This window comes from Pelodiscus sinensis, chromosome 4 (assembly GCF_052426305.1).
Source record: "Pelodiscus sinensis isolate ZL-2025 chromosome 4, ASM5242630v1, whole genome shotgun sequence".
Lineage (NCBI taxonomy): Eukaryota > Metazoa > Chordata > Testudines > Trionychidae > Pelodiscus > Pelodiscus sinensis.
In genome coordinates this window covers 60,583,244-60,599,829 of record NC_143055.1, presented here as the reverse complement: position 1 = coordinate 60,599,829, position 16,586 = coordinate 60,583,244, and the positions used below count along the sequence as shown (strand labels likewise).

At 39.0% G+C, this 16,586-nt stretch overlaps 1 protein-coding gene across 10 annotated transcripts in view; it reads left to right on the top strand.

Moving 5' to 3' along the window:
* Nucleotides 1–16,350, top strand: part of STOX2 (storkhead box 2) — a 223,898-nt gene extending 207,548 nt beyond the window's left edge. For 9 of the 10 annotated variants that reach the window (XM_025188239.3, XM_075930283.2, XM_075930281.2 and 6 more), the window contains 2 exons: nucleotides 698–2,963; nucleotides 10,640–16,350. In XM_025188239.3, the coding sequence (XP_025044024.3) occupies nucleotides 698–2,963; nucleotides 10,640–10,835 (2,462 nt within the window). In that variant the 3' untranslated portion in view covers nucleotides 10,836–16,350. Of the gene's footprint in view, nucleotides 1–697; nucleotides 2,964–5,706; nucleotides 5,757–10,639 lie in introns of all 10 variants that reach the window. The other variant, XM_089777901.1, reaches the window with a different exon arrangement.
* The last annotated feature ends 236 nt before the right edge of the window (nucleotides 16,351–16,586 follow it).

Genomic DNA, 16,586 nt, shown 5'->3' with positions numbered 1-16,586 from the left:
TAACCAGAAAACTTTAACTGGCATCGCCCCCAGCCACAATACTGTCACATCTTCAGGTGCACAGGCCTGGCTTGGTTTTCCATGATTGGCTTAGCAGTTTTTTATTTAAGAAGTAATAATCATCTTTAACTCAAAACAGAAATGTGAGACCAGCTGCCTCACACTACAAAACTATCAATATTAAAAACTTGAGTTTTATTATTATTGTCCATTGGTTTTTCCTAGGTTGATGAGACTCTTAGATAACCGGAATTTTTAGATAACGGGAATGCCCTAATCCCCGAGCATGCTGGATAACACAGGTTTTACTGTACATAAATATTGATGAATTGGGATTAAATACTTTACTAGAATAACAACAAACATTAAATCTTCCTTTGAGTCTCTCTTTTTTTTTTTTTTTTTTTTTTTTGTAGAGGTTCTATTTTATAGTCACCTACACAATGAAAGTAACTAGAAGGTTTTTTACACTCTGTCAATGTCCTCTTTTTTATTTAGTTAATAATTCATGTAATTGAAGCGTAGGAAATAAGTGGAAATACAAGCAGACTAGAAAATGCCTATCAATGTGCTCGGTTTGAATTGTTTGATCAGCATGCACTAACTTTTCTGTTGGCAAAACTCTAGGATGGTGGGAGGGAGCCAAAGAACTTTTCATAATGACACAGTAGCTCATATATATTTACTGTTGTTTTAGGCGTGCCAACACCCAGCCCTGAAATTCTTCGGCATACCTTGAATATGCTTGTGCGAGAGAGGAAAATATATCCAACTCCAGATGGCTATTTCATCGTGACCCCACAGACTTATTTTATAACCCCATCCCTGATAAGAACTAACAGCAAATGGTACCATTTGGATGAGAGGATACCTGACAGGTCTCAGTGTACCTCTCCACAACAAGGAACTATAACTCCCTCCACCTCAGGCTGCGTCAGAGATCGAACTTTACCCAAAAACCACTGCGACTCTTGCCATTGTTGCAGAGAAGACATGCATAGCATGCATGCGTCCACCCTACAGAGAAAATCAGCAAAAGACTGCAAAGACTCGTATTGCCCTCCTTCTCTATGTCAGGTACCACCCACTGAAAAAAGTAAAAGTACTGTAAATTTTTCTTATAAAGCAGAGACACTCTCAAAGCCTAAAGATGTAGAAAAGCAATCTAAAAAATTTGGACTGAAATTGTTTCGGTTAAGCTTTAAAAAGGACAAGGCAAAACAGTTGGCCAATTTCTCTGCTCAGTTTCCTCCTGAGGAATGGCCCCTGAGGGATGAAGACACCCCTACCACTATACCTAGGGAGGTAGAAATGGAGATTATTAAGCGCATTAACCCAGACTTGACTGTGGAAAATGTAATGAGGCATACTGCACTAATGAAGAAACTTGAAGAAGAAAAAGCTCAAAGAAGCAAAGCTGGTTCTTCAGCTCACCATAGTGGGCGAAGCAAAAAGAGTAGGAATCACAGAAAGTCTCATGGGAAATCTCGGTCACATAGCAAGACCCGGGTGTCCAAAGGAGACCCTTCAGATGGTTCCCATTTGGATATACCAGGTGAAAGAGAGTATGAGTTCTATGATCCCCTTACTAGATCCCCTCGGGAAGGCTGTTTCATAATAGAGCACAAAGGAGATAATTTTATCATGCACAGCAATCCTAGCGTGATTGAGTCTCACTTTCCCATGACACCAGAATGGGATGTATCTGGTGAACTGGCCAAAAGAAGAACTGAGATGCCTTTTCCTGAACCTTCAAGGGGAAGCTCCCATTCCAAAGTCCATCGAAGCCACAGCCATACACAAGATAGAAGGTCAAGGAATGAAAGGTCTAACAAAGCCAAGGAAAGATCTAGATCGATGGATAACTCTAAAGGACCTCTAGGTGCTGCTACTTTAGGTACACCTGAAGACGTAGCTGAAGGCTGTAGCCCAAGTGACCAAACAACTAGCCAAGCATATATTGATGACAGTACCTTAAGGCCTTCACAATCACTCAGTCATCAAAGGGCTCTGATTTCATCTGCAAATTATAAAGATGCGTGTGTATCTGAAATAGTTAGTGGCAATGTAGAAAGTGCCAGTTCCTGTGGCCTATTGGAACAAAGCAAGCCTACAGAGAATTTACCATCTTATAGTGATCTCAACTCCTGCACAACAAAATCAGCAATTGATGATTATTTTCAATGCAACACTTCGAGTGAGACTGTACTTACTGCTCCATCACCACTAGGGAAAAATAAAGAGGACCATGACACAGTGACTTTAACAGATGGAATCAAAAAACTTTCTCCCTCAGAAAGACAACCCCAACACATAGCCAGAGAACCTGCAGTGCACAAAGAGGAGTCCCCTAAAGGTCCAAGTGGGGGTCCAGTTGTTGCTGGCCAGACCCCTGAGGTGATTGCAAATGGGCGGCTGGTTCAGCATCATAACGCTGAATCAAGCAGTCTGGACAAAAGGAAAGAAATATTTAGCAAAGATACACTTTTTAAACCCCTGCACAATACACTCTCTGTGAATAGTTATCACAAGTCCAGTGTGCCCCTACTCAAACCCCATCAAAAGACAGCCTCTGACACACTGCCAATCCGATGTGAGAAATTTGAACAAACTATAGTAACCTCAGCTCCACAAGTTTTACCCGTTTCACAGAGACAGCAAGAGTCAGTTGGGAACCAGGAAGCCACCTTTGATTATTACAATGTTTCCGATGATGATGACTCAGAGGAAGGAACAAACAAAAATGCTGAGGAAGAAAAAAACAGGGATGATGTGGGCACTATGCAGTGGCTGCTCGAGCGGGAAAAGGAAAGGGATCTGCAAAGAAAGTTTGAGAAGAATCTCACTCTTCTCACCCCAAAGGAAACTGAAAACAGCAGCAACCAGAGAGCCACCCATTCAGCTCGACTGGACAGTATGGACAGCAGCAGCATTACTGTAGACAGCGGGTTCAATTCGCCACGGTAGGATGGTAAAATTAATTTTAAGGACCACTCTGTTTTCAGTAATAACTGTGTTTCGTCTGGGTAAATGGTTGTGGGAATATGTTAAACTGTTTCAGACATTTTTTCAGACAAAATTTTTCTGCAACCTCAGAGAGTCTCTATACAGACTGATGGCTCGGTTTCTTTCCCTCACATAGATAACAGCAACAAATCTAACCACTGCCTTTTTGCTATAGGTTCATTGTCCCTCTGCCCCAAACATTTCTGTATCACTTTTTCAGATTAATATATATTGTACTTAGAATAGGAGAAGGAAAAAACCTCAAAAATAACAAGACGATTAACTGGAAGGATGGATACGGAGTTGTGGCAGAATCTTTGGCTGAGACATTACAGATAGGTAAACAGAGGATGTAAAGATACCACCTATACTTTTCTAAGGTATTCTTTTAAAATCGTCTTTCTGAAGCCATGTCTGTCACCAGTGTAAACTGGTAGGTTTTGAAGAGCAGTCTCTTCTACCTAGAAGAAGAGTGGAAAGAGGTTCAGGAAGATGCCACAGCTCTGAAAGTATTAAGGATATTTGGTCTCTGAAGATGATAAAACAGTTCATCAGCAGAGGTATCTAGCCTGTAATATCTAGGAAAAGAGTGTAAGGATTCTATATAGTGCTAGAAGTTTTACCTATGGGAAGAGACAGTTGCTACTGTTTAATAAGAGGAACAAAGATATGCTGAGGGACCAAGAAGCAGCACAAAAACCTATGGGAAGAGACAGTTGTTGATATAATTCCACCTTGAGTACTTCACAGTGTCATCTACAGTTTAAAAGTCCTGTGATGACGTTGCTTGTATAGATGTGTGGACAGAGTTGGCACCAGACTTGATAAACTGCTTTAATGCATTATCAGCAATCTACAGCCTATCCTGGAAAATGACCCCCTCGCTCTCACTGGCCCTGGGGGATAGGCCAGTCCTCACCTAAAGACAATCACGTAACCTCAAATAAATTATTTCCAGCAACCACACAGCACACCTCCATCATACTCATCCAGGAACCCAGCCCTGCAATCAACCCCGGTGCCAATTCTGTCCACACATCTGTACAAGCAACATCACAGGACCTAACCACATAAACCACCACATCAAAGGCTCTTGATCCCTCAGCATATCTTTGTCCCTGTTACTAAACAGTGGCAAGTATTTCATACCACAGCCTGTCAGGGGAAGCTTTCCTACTGCAGGAATGCTGTGCAGTTTTGTTTCATACCTCCTCTGCTGCTCCGTGACTGAGGTTAACTCTTCCGTGAAACTTTTATCCCTCCCTGGTTCAAGGGGTTTTTAAAGCTACTGCTCTGCCTGCAGTACAGCTACGTGCTGCACTATCCACCAAATCATTGAGTAATTTATTTTTAAAATACACTTTAATGGGGATAATTATTTCTAGCAGTAAATTTTAAATTATATTTTTAAGGGAGAAAGAGCAATTAAGGTTCTTCTTCAAGTAGATGCAGCCATATATTTCACTTAGGTATGTGTGTGCCCAGCACTCTGGAGCCAAAGTACCTTGCCTCCTACAGGTTCTGCTTGGCAACACTTGCACCTTGTGGCCAGAGCTTATACTCTGGATATAGCTTATACTCTGGTGCTGTCCTATTCCCACTTGATTCTGTCTTACCACCTCTGGCTGGAGACAAGAGTTCTGTGTGGTTTTCTATCCTAAGACTTTTATTTGTACTAACATTTCTAGTTGTATATTGTTAATTAGTACCTTATGTACAGAGTTAGCTATAGTTTCAAGTATTTCCCTCGTGATGCCCTCAGTGGGGTTTAAACATTGTCTGTCATGTGGGTCGTTGCACTCCTCAGCAACGATCTCCATCTGCAGTGCTTGCTGGTGTTCAATTTTCAGATCATTCACCAAATGGATTAAAGTGGCAAGGGATCTTCATTTGAAGCAGCATCTGCTCAAACAAGTTATGAGGCCTCCTTCGGCACCAAGGCCCTCATCAGTTCAGAAGTCGCCCTCAGGTTCTGAGAGCACTGCAGCTTTGTGTCCTGGAGTGGGCACCTCTCTGAAGATGGTGAAGTTGTTCTCCATTGAGTGTGCCATAATAAAGTTCACCTAAGACTGACCAAGCCTGCTCCAGATCCCAGGGAGGCTCATTTCTCTCCTCCAGAAAGAGTGTGGATCAGCCTGGAGTGAATGCCAGTGTATGAAATGGAGCAAGGCCTCCAGAGTTGTTCCATCCAGGACAGTCAGTTCTGGTGCTGTATCCAGCTCTGGCAGAGTTAATCACTCCATCTTTGTCCTCAGATGATGTCATGGTTTTGTGGCCTGTGGCTGCTTCTCAAGCTATCGTAGTGGAGTTCCTGCAGAACACCCATGAGTTAGTGTCTATCCCATAGTCATCTGCCCCTCAGAGAGCCACCCTGCCCATTAACAATGAGCCTGCTGGCTTCAATAACACTTGCAGGGTGAGACCCAGTTTTGACCTTTGCGGCCTGAACAAATATATCAGCTACATGAGATTCCAAATATTACTCTATCAATATCCTCCCCGTGTTGTCTCAGAATGACTGGTTTGCCACACTGGATCTTTAGGACACCTAATTTTATGTGGCAGTTTTTCCAGGCCCAGGAAAATTCCTTTGATACATCATAGTGGAGAGCCATTTCCAATATATGGTCTTCCAGTCATCCTCTTGTCTACCCTTTTGGTATTTACGAAATTCCTGGTTGTTGTGATTGTGTTTTTCAGGCAGAAAGGAATCCACATCTTCCCAGATCTGGGCAACTGGTTACAGAATGGTAGGTACAGAGAGGAATGTCTTGCTCACATTGACAACACTGAACTTGCTTGACCACCTGGGTCTCATCCTAAACACTGGAAAGTTAACTCTGATTCCCACTCACAAAATTGAATCTATTGGGGCCCCCTCTACATGTTCAAGAGCATTTCTGCTGACCTACTGTTTTCAGGTGATTTGGCACTTTTGCCTCAATCTACAAACTCAGCCTTCCACAAGTTTGGATGTGGCTGAGGCTCTGAGGCCACATGTCCACTGTCCAGCTCTTCACCCATTAAACAGATAGTCTGTCTTCTTCAACTGGTCTTGAGATCCTTGCAGTGGTAGATACCCCCAGAGAATGTTTGCCAGGGCAATCCACAATGCACGTCACTTTTCTGGACTCTATCAGATACTTAGTGGTTCACATATTACTGACAATACCACCACGATGTATTATGTGAACGAGCAAGGAGGAACACACTTCAGGATGCTCTGCCAAGAGACAGCCAGGTTGTGGCAGCTCTGCATTGAGGAGAGCATTACACGGATAGTGACCACTTGCCTGGCGTCCAGAATCACAGAATCATCTCAGCAGGAATTTTTCCCTGAATCATAAGTCGTGTCTGAAGACAAACATCGTCCAGGACACTTTCATATCTTTGGGCATTCTGACAATCTACCTATTTGCTTCAAAGGACAACAGGAAATGTCCCCTATTATTCTCATAAAGGAGTCTCAGTCCGAGCTCCCTTTCAGACACTTTCCATCTCAGCGGGCAATCAGGTCCCCTGTAAATCTGAAAATCTGCTTTTCCCCTAACACCAGTCATGCCACCAGCCATCCTCATTCTAAAAGCGGATATAGCCAAACTCATTCTGATTGTCGCAGCATGGCTGAGATAGTGCTGGAGTTCCAATTTTCTTGTGCTGTCAGTTCAGCCTCCATTACCCCTTCCTCTCCACACTGACCAACTGACTTAAAGTCACGGTCACATGTTGCATCCCACGTTCAGTTCCCTGCATGCCCTGGAGTGGCTACTTCCTGGCTAAATGGGGAGGAATAGCAGTGTTTGGTGGCTATACCAAAGATCCTGCTCAGCAGTGGAGAGTGGTTTCCAGAATAGCCTTATGCAGTGAAATGGAAGCAGACTGTGGTTTGATCATTGGCCTGCGGAATTCAACCAGTGTGGAACTTTATCCAGTGTTGGACTTGGTAGTACTTGCTGTACCTGCAGTCACTGGTCAGTTCGTTGGAAGTGCATTTGGCAGAGATATTGGCATTTCATCCCCCATTCAGGGACGGTCAGCCTCCGTTTGAGCTCTTGGTATCTTGTTCATTTCTGCTGTTGTGTCAGAAAACTGTGTTTCTAATAGTAATAACATCCAAAAGGAGAGTCTGGGAGTTGCTGGCTCTGGTGGCAGATTCCCCTTGTACACAATTCTCTAAAGACTAAGGGTACGTCTAGACTACATACCTCTATCACCAGAGGCATGTCGATTAGGCTACCAGACATAGGAAAATGAAGCGGCGATTTAAATAATCGCCGCTTCATTTAAATTTACATGGCTGCCGCGCTGAGCCGACAAACAGCTGACCAGCTGTTTGTCGGCTCAGCGCGATAGTCTGGACGCGCGGGTGGCGACATCAAAGGTATTTGTCAACCACCCAGGTATGCCTCCTGGCGACAGAGGCATGTAGTCTAGATGTACCCTAAGTATCTGTACTGCTGCGCCCCCATTTTTGTCTAAAGTGTTTTCTTAGTTTCATTTGAAACGGGGTATATTTACCTGTGTTCTTTCCTAAGCAGCGTTCATTTGAAGAGGATATATGAAATGTCAGTTGATATCTAGACATCTATCTGAACAGGCCTAAACTGTTTCATGCTTCACCTTACCTGTTTGTGTCTCGTGCAGTTAGTGTGAAGGGTCAAGCAGTCTCTTCACAGACTCTCTAAATGGATAACATCCTGGTTCAAGACTGCCTATGAGATAACTTCAGCTATGCTTCCTCACCAGGGCAAGCTCATTCTAATGGTGCGCAAGCAGCTCAGTAACATTTCAGTATTGGACACTTGAAGGGCTGCTCCATGGTCATCCACACACACATTTGCCAGCCATTATACCAATGCTGCATCTTGCAGAGCAGCTGCAAGTTTTGATAGGGCAGTATTGCAACTCTTGCAAATGCAGACTCTGAGCCCTTCCTCCTCGGGTGGGTACTGCTTGTGAGTTACCTAAGTGGAATACATGGCTACATCTATTTGAAGAAGAAGAAGAAGAAACAGCTACTTATTGTAACTGTGGTTCTTTGAGATGCAATGCCAACAGGCTCGTACGCAGGAGGTGCGAAGGGTTCAAAGGCACCTTCCTATAATCCCCAATGGTCTCGATTCCAGCCGGGCAGGGAAGTCTGGGGCTGATTTGCATTGTATTCTTATAAATTAATCTTTTATTATTAAACAGAACTATACTTCCACTTTTACTTTTGCCAGATAGCACTTTTCACCTCCTACCCAAACCATTTGATCTAAATTGGTAAACAGAGCTTTCCCATTCTCCAGGCAAGCAGTTGAGCCAGTTCTGCTACTACTGTTTGGCTAACTGGCGCGATTCACACATGTGATTGTATACCTCAGATCTTCAGTTCAGACACTGCAAGAAGATACTCCATCCACCCTCACTCTGTGTATTGAAATTGAAACCTCTTACTCTGTCCAGCGTAACGTTTAACTAGCATGATCAGGGAACTGATGTTGTTAGTGTATTGTACTGCTGTACTAGCTTTATCTAAAGTCAAAAGGGAAGTGGAAGTGGCAACTTTTAAAGTTAGCTTTATTGTATTATCTGTATTTGCAATCTACTTTTTAGTGTCTCTTTATGGTAAAAGCCATTAAAATGAATTAAGAGTAACACAACAGTCAGGATGTTAAGGCAGAATGTATTATGGATCTTTCAAGCTCTTTCATGTATTCATAGTATGAGTTTTATTGTGAGATTATTAAAATGGGTTCTTTTGGTCAGTTTCATATCCAAAGTAACTCCTTTAAAGTAAATGGAGTTAAGAGTGAATTTGGCCCTTTAATTATAATTAAGATACCATTATTACCTTCCCACTTTACAATAAAAAATGTGGCTTTTGGGTTCCTTTCTATGAAGGAAGTGTGTTTAGTGCACCTGAATAACCAAAATTACCACTTCAGGATCATAACAGGAAAATTATATTTTCAAAGGCAGACAGATTGGGAAAAGTACACTTTAACAGGGTTTTGATTGTAAAAGAATTCTTTCTAAAGTCAAAAGGCGTAGAAGGGTAGGGTTTGGGGGGGATTGTAAAATTCTGGAATATGTTATCAGGATTGGAAAAACTTCTGTTATACTTGCGTTATATTTTTCTGAGGCTGGTATTCAATTTGTGTGCAGCATTTGTTGGCTCCAGGTGCCTTTTTTTTAAGAGGTCATGAAATCCTAGTGCTTTTATCTCCCCTATAGTCAGACCTAACCCTGCCACCAATCTGCACACACAACTATTATTGCAGAATGACAGTAGTCTCAGGATATACATGTTGTAATGGTTGGTTTGTGACATCCAAAATGAAAATGAATGAAAATTTGAAAATGATGGTTATAAGCTGTGTAATGAGATTTCATGTGAGATACAAACATCAGGAATTCATGAATTATATATAAAAAAGTTTTTCATTAATCTACCCAGCCTCCACAAAAAATTTGGAAAAAGAAGTTAGGAAAATAGGAAAGGGTGTATTATTGTCTGTCATACACACCTTAAGTGGTATGCAAATTGTCCACCTAAGCCAAGGCAAAAGATTGCCAATGAAGAGCAGAACTGTACCTATTATAACATGTCTCAAAGTTTTCCACAACACATAAGTGATTCTTAGTTGTTCTGTTTAGTCCCCACCTGAATTCATTCCCCTGTGTATGGTTTTGAAATCATTTCCACAGCAAATAATTGTCATTAACAAAGGATTATGGCTATAGGTAGAGAATAAATAGCAGGAGTAAATGATTCATTAAAATAAAGTTTGTCTTCAAGCAAACATCCCCTAAAAAGAAGAGGTCTAATATAAAAGTAGAAGTAATAGGAGTAGAATTGACTTTAAAAATCTTGACCATAGTACATAAAAATTGGTGTCTCAAGTTTAGGTTTTTCTGTCCATATTTAGATTCTTTATTAAGTTGCCTAATTTTGAGAGAGGCTGAGCACACAGCCACTCCCACAGATAAGCAATTTACTTGCATTAAATTAACTTTCTATATTAAAGTGAGATTACAACACTAATGCTGTTCAGACATTCAATCGTGCAAGTCCTCATAGTGGAGGACACTCGGAATCTCAAGGCTTGGATGTTAGCAGCAAGAAATATTTGAAGAGATGTGTCATAACTGGAAATATTACAGATTTAATAGAAAATAGCTACCAGAAATGGTTTGTGTTCAAATATACACACTGACGGGGAGGCATAAAAATATGGCCTAGAGGAGAATTCTCATAGCTCAGTTCAGCCACATGGCTGATTCAGTGAACCAATACTGTGATTTAGTGCACCAGCCAGGAAAGAAAGGTGATATATTTCACATGGAAGTTATTTGCCTGAATGAAAAATTCAGATGTTTGATATTGGCTCAGACTTACAAAGTTTGTGTGAGAACTTCAATTCTGTTTAGTACTATACCTGCATGATAACCTGTTGACTAGTGAGTACTTCTGCAATACACTTTTCAGCAATATGTTTGAGTAATCAAATGGGTCTGATCCAGTGATGTTGACACTACATGCAAACACAGGAAGCCTGTTTGAAAACATCCCAGTCACTTTCCTTCTTTAGTAGATATATGGAGGGGTGTTTGTTTATTTGTTTATTTAATTTATTTTGCTTTTTAGTACTCGAGAGAGCCTGGCTTCCAACACTTCAAGTATTGTTGAAAGTAATAGACGTCAGAACCCAGCCCTGAGTCCTGCACATGTTGGTGCAGGTCCAATGTTCAGCTTTCGAGCAACTGCAGATCCTCCAACAAGTGAAGCTGAAAAACTGCAGAAACCTGCTAACTGCCTACAAGCTTCTGTTACTAGTGTTTGATAGTCATTCTGCCTCTGTTCTTCTGTCTCATCCGATACAGCAAAGTTTACGACACTGGGACTGATGTTTACATCTTTGGAAATAACAAGCATCTCATCCACGGTTTTTGTGCTTGCTTTAAACTGTGCTGCTATGTAGGGAAAACAAAGAAATCTTAATTTCAAGGTATTGCTTTTCACATTTGCAGCTCTGTAGCAACAGACTAGCAGTAGGGATAATATGTACACCTTGCTTCACTTAATTGTAACTGAGCACATATATGAAAGTCTAGACACTGTAAGTGTAATCTGCATTTTCAATGTCCATGCAGTTGCCAATTCCATTTAAAAATGCCACAGATGTGTGATGCCCCCGTGAGTGGTTAAACTTGGCCACAGAGTTGATCCTTTTATTTAAAAAATTGAGCCACCACTAAATATAAACAGCTAGGTCACCTTGAGGGAAAACAAAGCCAAACATGATTAGTAAAGACCTAGCTCTGCCTGTGAATTATTTATACATCAGTCATTTTCACTGTGAGTTTTTGACACACAATTTTGCAAGAATCTATAAAAAGCAAGTCAAAAGAGGTCATGTTTTAAGTCTGTTGGGTGGGAATTAAGGGGGAAATGCTGCATTTAATTTTTATTGTTTCAAAAGTATATGAGATGCTTGTCTTAAACTTACTATGTTAACCTTCCAGAATTGCAAACAGAGATGTAGGCCTTTTAATTCAGGTGAAAGGAGGGGATGTCTAACAGTGTTTGAGGCAAAGCAAATAGTTACAGAAAAGGTGGAGGGGTGGGTTTAATCAAATGTTTGAGGTGATGGTCTCATTAGTGTGGCACATCTGGTATTCCAACTTCCTGTTAATAGAATAATCAGACTATCAATGTGTTTGAGCAAAAGAGAAGTTTTGTGTGGTACAAATGCCAAATGTGGCCTGAAGAGTTGATTTCTTTCTAATGGAAGGACATAATTCTATTTTAGATAGCTTTTAAGTAGAATGCCTAAATTAGGCTGTTGAAAATAGCATGCATTGTAGTGGTTATCAAAGGAGAATTTTAGAGAATTATAAACTTCAGGCCTTTTAGTCAATGGATATAATTTACAATTCAACATTGTACGGACATAAATAGCTTTTAAAATTACACATGATTAGAAATGAAATGTGTTCAAGAAATCCTAATTCTGCAGGTGTGGCATATTTTATTTGTACTCCCTTAAATTGTTATTCCAAAGTAATTTATGCTAAATGATTACGCCAGAGTAACTTCTTACAGATAGGCTAACTCCGAGTAATTTTTAGGTATAAAGGACCATGTTCTGCTCTGTTACTCATGCACATGTATACAGCAGCAAGCTGTCTCCAAAAGGTCCCATAGTTGCTATTTTATCAGAACTGGAAGAAAAGCTAAAACATTAAGAAAGATGTTTAGCAACGTAAATATTTACCCTGTCTTTTGTTGGTACCCAAGTATTACACCCCTCAGCACATAATAAAAAAAATATTTTCTTCAGTTTCTGGTGACATGTATAACTTGTATAAACCATTTGAGCTTGACTCATGTTTTGTATTGTCATCAGAATGAATCTTTAGTAAAGATGCAGCTTTATATTACATAGTTGGATATAGCTTACATACAAATGAAAAGGCTTTATAACTCTGGACTTGATTGGCTTCTGATTCTGTGAGGTATAGCACACAGAACCTTTCTCTGTAATGCACACAACTAACTGTTTTCCTTATTTTTATGCATAAATTCCATTTCATCAGAGCAATAAGGCCTTTCAGTGCACATAAGGGAAATTACTGTATTGTGCTTCTTAGTTGGTTAAAATCACTTGGCCCTCTAGCCTCCTGCCTTATCATACCTTCCAAGCCATGCTATAATGACCTAATAATACATTGCCTGTCACATCTTATTGCTTAAATATATACCTTCAGGATTGCTTATTACATGCCGACTTCAGAGTCTTTTTTGTGAGGCGTCGTTGCATACAATACAGTGGCTGACTGTGATTTTTTGTTTCTGAGATATGCTCTGATGTTAGTAATATGTATCAATTCAGTAAATAAAAATGTTTGAACAATATCTTAACTTATAGCTGATTATCTGAAACTACAAATTGCAGTATTAAAATGTGAACAACAAAGACAAAGTTTACTTCTTTGGGGAAAACGTTTTTTATGTTATAAACTTATTAAAATTTATACAGGTACAGAAGACATCCTTTCAGAGAAATAACATAGTATCTATTTTAAAACTTTACAATATGTGATTTCCCATAAGCCAACAGACAACATAAAATGTCATATTAATGTTGACATGGCATACTACTGGTATTAATGTAACTCGGAATATGGAATGTAAACAGAAGTTTCAAATAGAAACATTCTGATCTTTGATTTTCAAAAAAATTCAACAAGGGACTATAAAGAAATTCCTAGTAACAAAACCATAGGAGTAAAGCATGTGTTACCTTAATCCTTCAATGAAATCATAGCCTTGTATTACTTGGTTGTTTATCTATCATTCTTCTTACTATTTAAAAGTTTACAGAATTACATTAGGTTGAATCTCTGTGTTGTGTCAACTTTAAAGGGTCAACACAAATCTGTTGGCATTTTGCACACTTTAATATGTATTATTATAATACAACATGTTACTTTTATGGTGATTTTTTTACATATATAACTACCTCCATGAATTTGATGAAATGCAGCAACATAAAGTGTATTATAAAAAGCAAGGTTAAAAAAAATTCTGAATCCTAAAGTTATGGTGTTCTCTTATGTGTCAGTGTTTGCATTACAAAATCATTATGTTTTCATTGCTACGATTTTCTTTTACTGTATTAAATTTGGCTTTCAGTTTAATAATTTGAGTTTTTGATAAGGCCACATAGTTTTGTTAATAGTAACCGGAAGTCTAATACCTTCTTTTATCTCGCCTTTACTGCTAAAGATTTTATCTAGTAGAAAATCATAATACTAATTGTAATTTAGCAGATTATTATTCCCACGGGGTATGAAATATGATGGGCAGTTTGGGGTATAACAAAAGACACACCAGGTATTATTTTTTTGCCAATCTTCAAACACTTTGTGCCCTATTCTGCCTTCACTTATACCAGCATATCAAATCAGACCTCTTAAGTGGCAGGAGTTGTGCACTATCCCACTGTCATTTAAATGATGTGCGCTTCATTTTCTAAATTCCATGCATCTTAGATACTTGCTTCCATTGAAAATAATGATAAAACTAATTGACTTTACTGAAATTAGTATCAGGGACCCTGAGTAAGATATATATTGAGATGTCCCTCCTGCAAAGAAGCTGGGCAGACTTCCAATAAATAAGGGATTAACTGTAGATTTATAAACAATTACAAGTTGCCTTTTAAAAAAAAACTAGAAAAATTTCAAATACCAGGGAAAATAAGTGAAAGCTGCCCCTTAGCAGTTCTAATTTATGTACAAAACCTGCGTTAATCATGACTTTTTTTACATTACTCAGCTGTAAATTAGTCTGCAATCATTAGATGACTCAATTTTGCTTTGTAAGTATTTCCATTTTTAAAAAATAAGAGAATAGTACTCAGCAGAGCGGAGTAAAATGCTTGCATTGTAGAAAGCAATTCTCATCCCCATTCAAACAGTAAAATCTATTTGAAAACAAAGTTTTTAATTAAAAAAACTTGGTCTTATTGCCGGTGGTGGTAGTTTATTTTTGGAAAAAATAGAAATCATGAACAATATTTGAAGCCCATCATAAACTATTATTATATTTTGCACTTACAGCTCATGCCTTTTACTTGAGAATCTCAAAGCACTTCACAAACTATTAATTCAGCCTCACAAGCCTGTGAGGTAGGCAAATTTCATTATCCCTATTTTACTCACTGACATATTGAAACATAGAAAAGTTGTGATATATCCAAGACCACTCAGAGTCAATGAAGTGCTAATCAAACTGTTTCTTTATTTCAGTTGAGTCATGATAATAGTTTTAATGTTTTAATATTTAACCAAAGTGCTTAATGTTTACATTAGAAAGAGATTCTTCTGAGGTGTTAAATTTATTAGAGTAGGAGAGAAACTAGTTTATAGTCCTGCAATGGTTTTGATATTGGAAGTGCCAAAAAACATTCACATTTCAGCAATAGGGCTGCTGCCAATAGTGGTGTCAGAAGTCAATTTTAACTAAAAACATGTTTTTCAAATACATTTTACAGGACTTTCCTGAAAGTGATACATCAAATTGCTATCCTGAGTAAATAGATAGTCTTAATCTAGTGTCACGCCATCATTTACAATCCTCTCTGCTCCTCTGAAGAAGACAGTATAGTATTAAAGAGAAATGCTGCAATTTTTTACATAATTCCTTTAAACATATATACTTAAATGTTACCCTTAATATATTAATGCGTCAGAATTTCCTGTTAATATACAGCATGCCCAGCTGGAATTGTTGAAGTGACACTGGTGTAAAAGAAGAAGAAGGGGGTTATCACTTTTTTTTTCTTTTGGTAGCAGCATTCCCAATTTTTTGCTTTACACAGGTTATATCTGGAATAACCCTACTGGTTTACACTGGGGTGACTGAGATTAGACTCAATCTTTAACTCCATTGGAGCTTTGTTCTGATCTAAGGATTTTTGTTTCTTTCTCTGGGTTGAATATGTAGGAGAGGCAGAAGGCCACTTACACCTGGATTTGAAAATGTGACTTTGGTTGAATAAACAGATGTTTCTCCTATATAAGAAATCTGTAGTGAAATGCACGGTGAGCAAGCCTCCTACCCCCCTGGTCTGGATACTAATGCACAACCATCTGTTTTGCACAATGGAAGGGCAAATCTCTGTTCAGTATATTGCACTCATCAAGCTGTACAGTCGATAAGAGCCACCCAAAGGATGCCCATGTGAAAGTATGAAAGGTCTGAACAGGGCTGTTAAAGTAATTGGCCCAGATGTTACTTTTAAACATAAAGGAGACTTAGTTTAAAGGGATCATACTTCTGCAGGTAACTTTCTGTGAGTGACTGAATGTGACTGTCGCATTAGGTTAAAATGAGTTAATAAATGCAAGTGGGACTTACTGTATGTTAGAAGGGAGTTTTGCAGCCAAGACTGCCTTGTATAAATGTGTTTGCACTGAAAATAAATTTTAAAAATTACTTGGTCTCTGGTTGCTGTAAAGGTCATCCAAGATGGATGTTCTGTTTATATTGTATAGTATTTCATATGAAATAATTACAGTTCATGAAATGTCTTCCCTAATGTTACTGATTTATAACAGCACATTTGTAACATGGTTTTTATTGTGTCAGTGTACCATATTGTAAATGATGATAACTTGTCATGCTTAGTATAATAATTTAAAGGAGAAAAGGACAGGGATTTTTGTAAGTCTATATATTTGAAAGTCCCTCCATATGGTAATATTGTGTACATGTTGTTTATGTAGTGTTGTGTGAAATATCCATTTTGGATTGTGTTACTTTTTAAGATATTAAATAACATTTGGTTATATGTTTTCAGTGATTTTTTGGGCTCCTTCAGGGAATGTGGAGGGCACGTGTCTTCTCAAGTTACATCCAGTGTTTCTTGCCCTCATTTAGTAAATGCAAAAAATAAAGGTAATTGCGGCTTAATATTTTTATGGATACTGAATGAAATCGCTATGATCATATCATAGAATCAGAAGACACCCCTGGGCATCATCAAGTCCAATATAGCAGAACCAAGCACCATCTAGACCAGCAG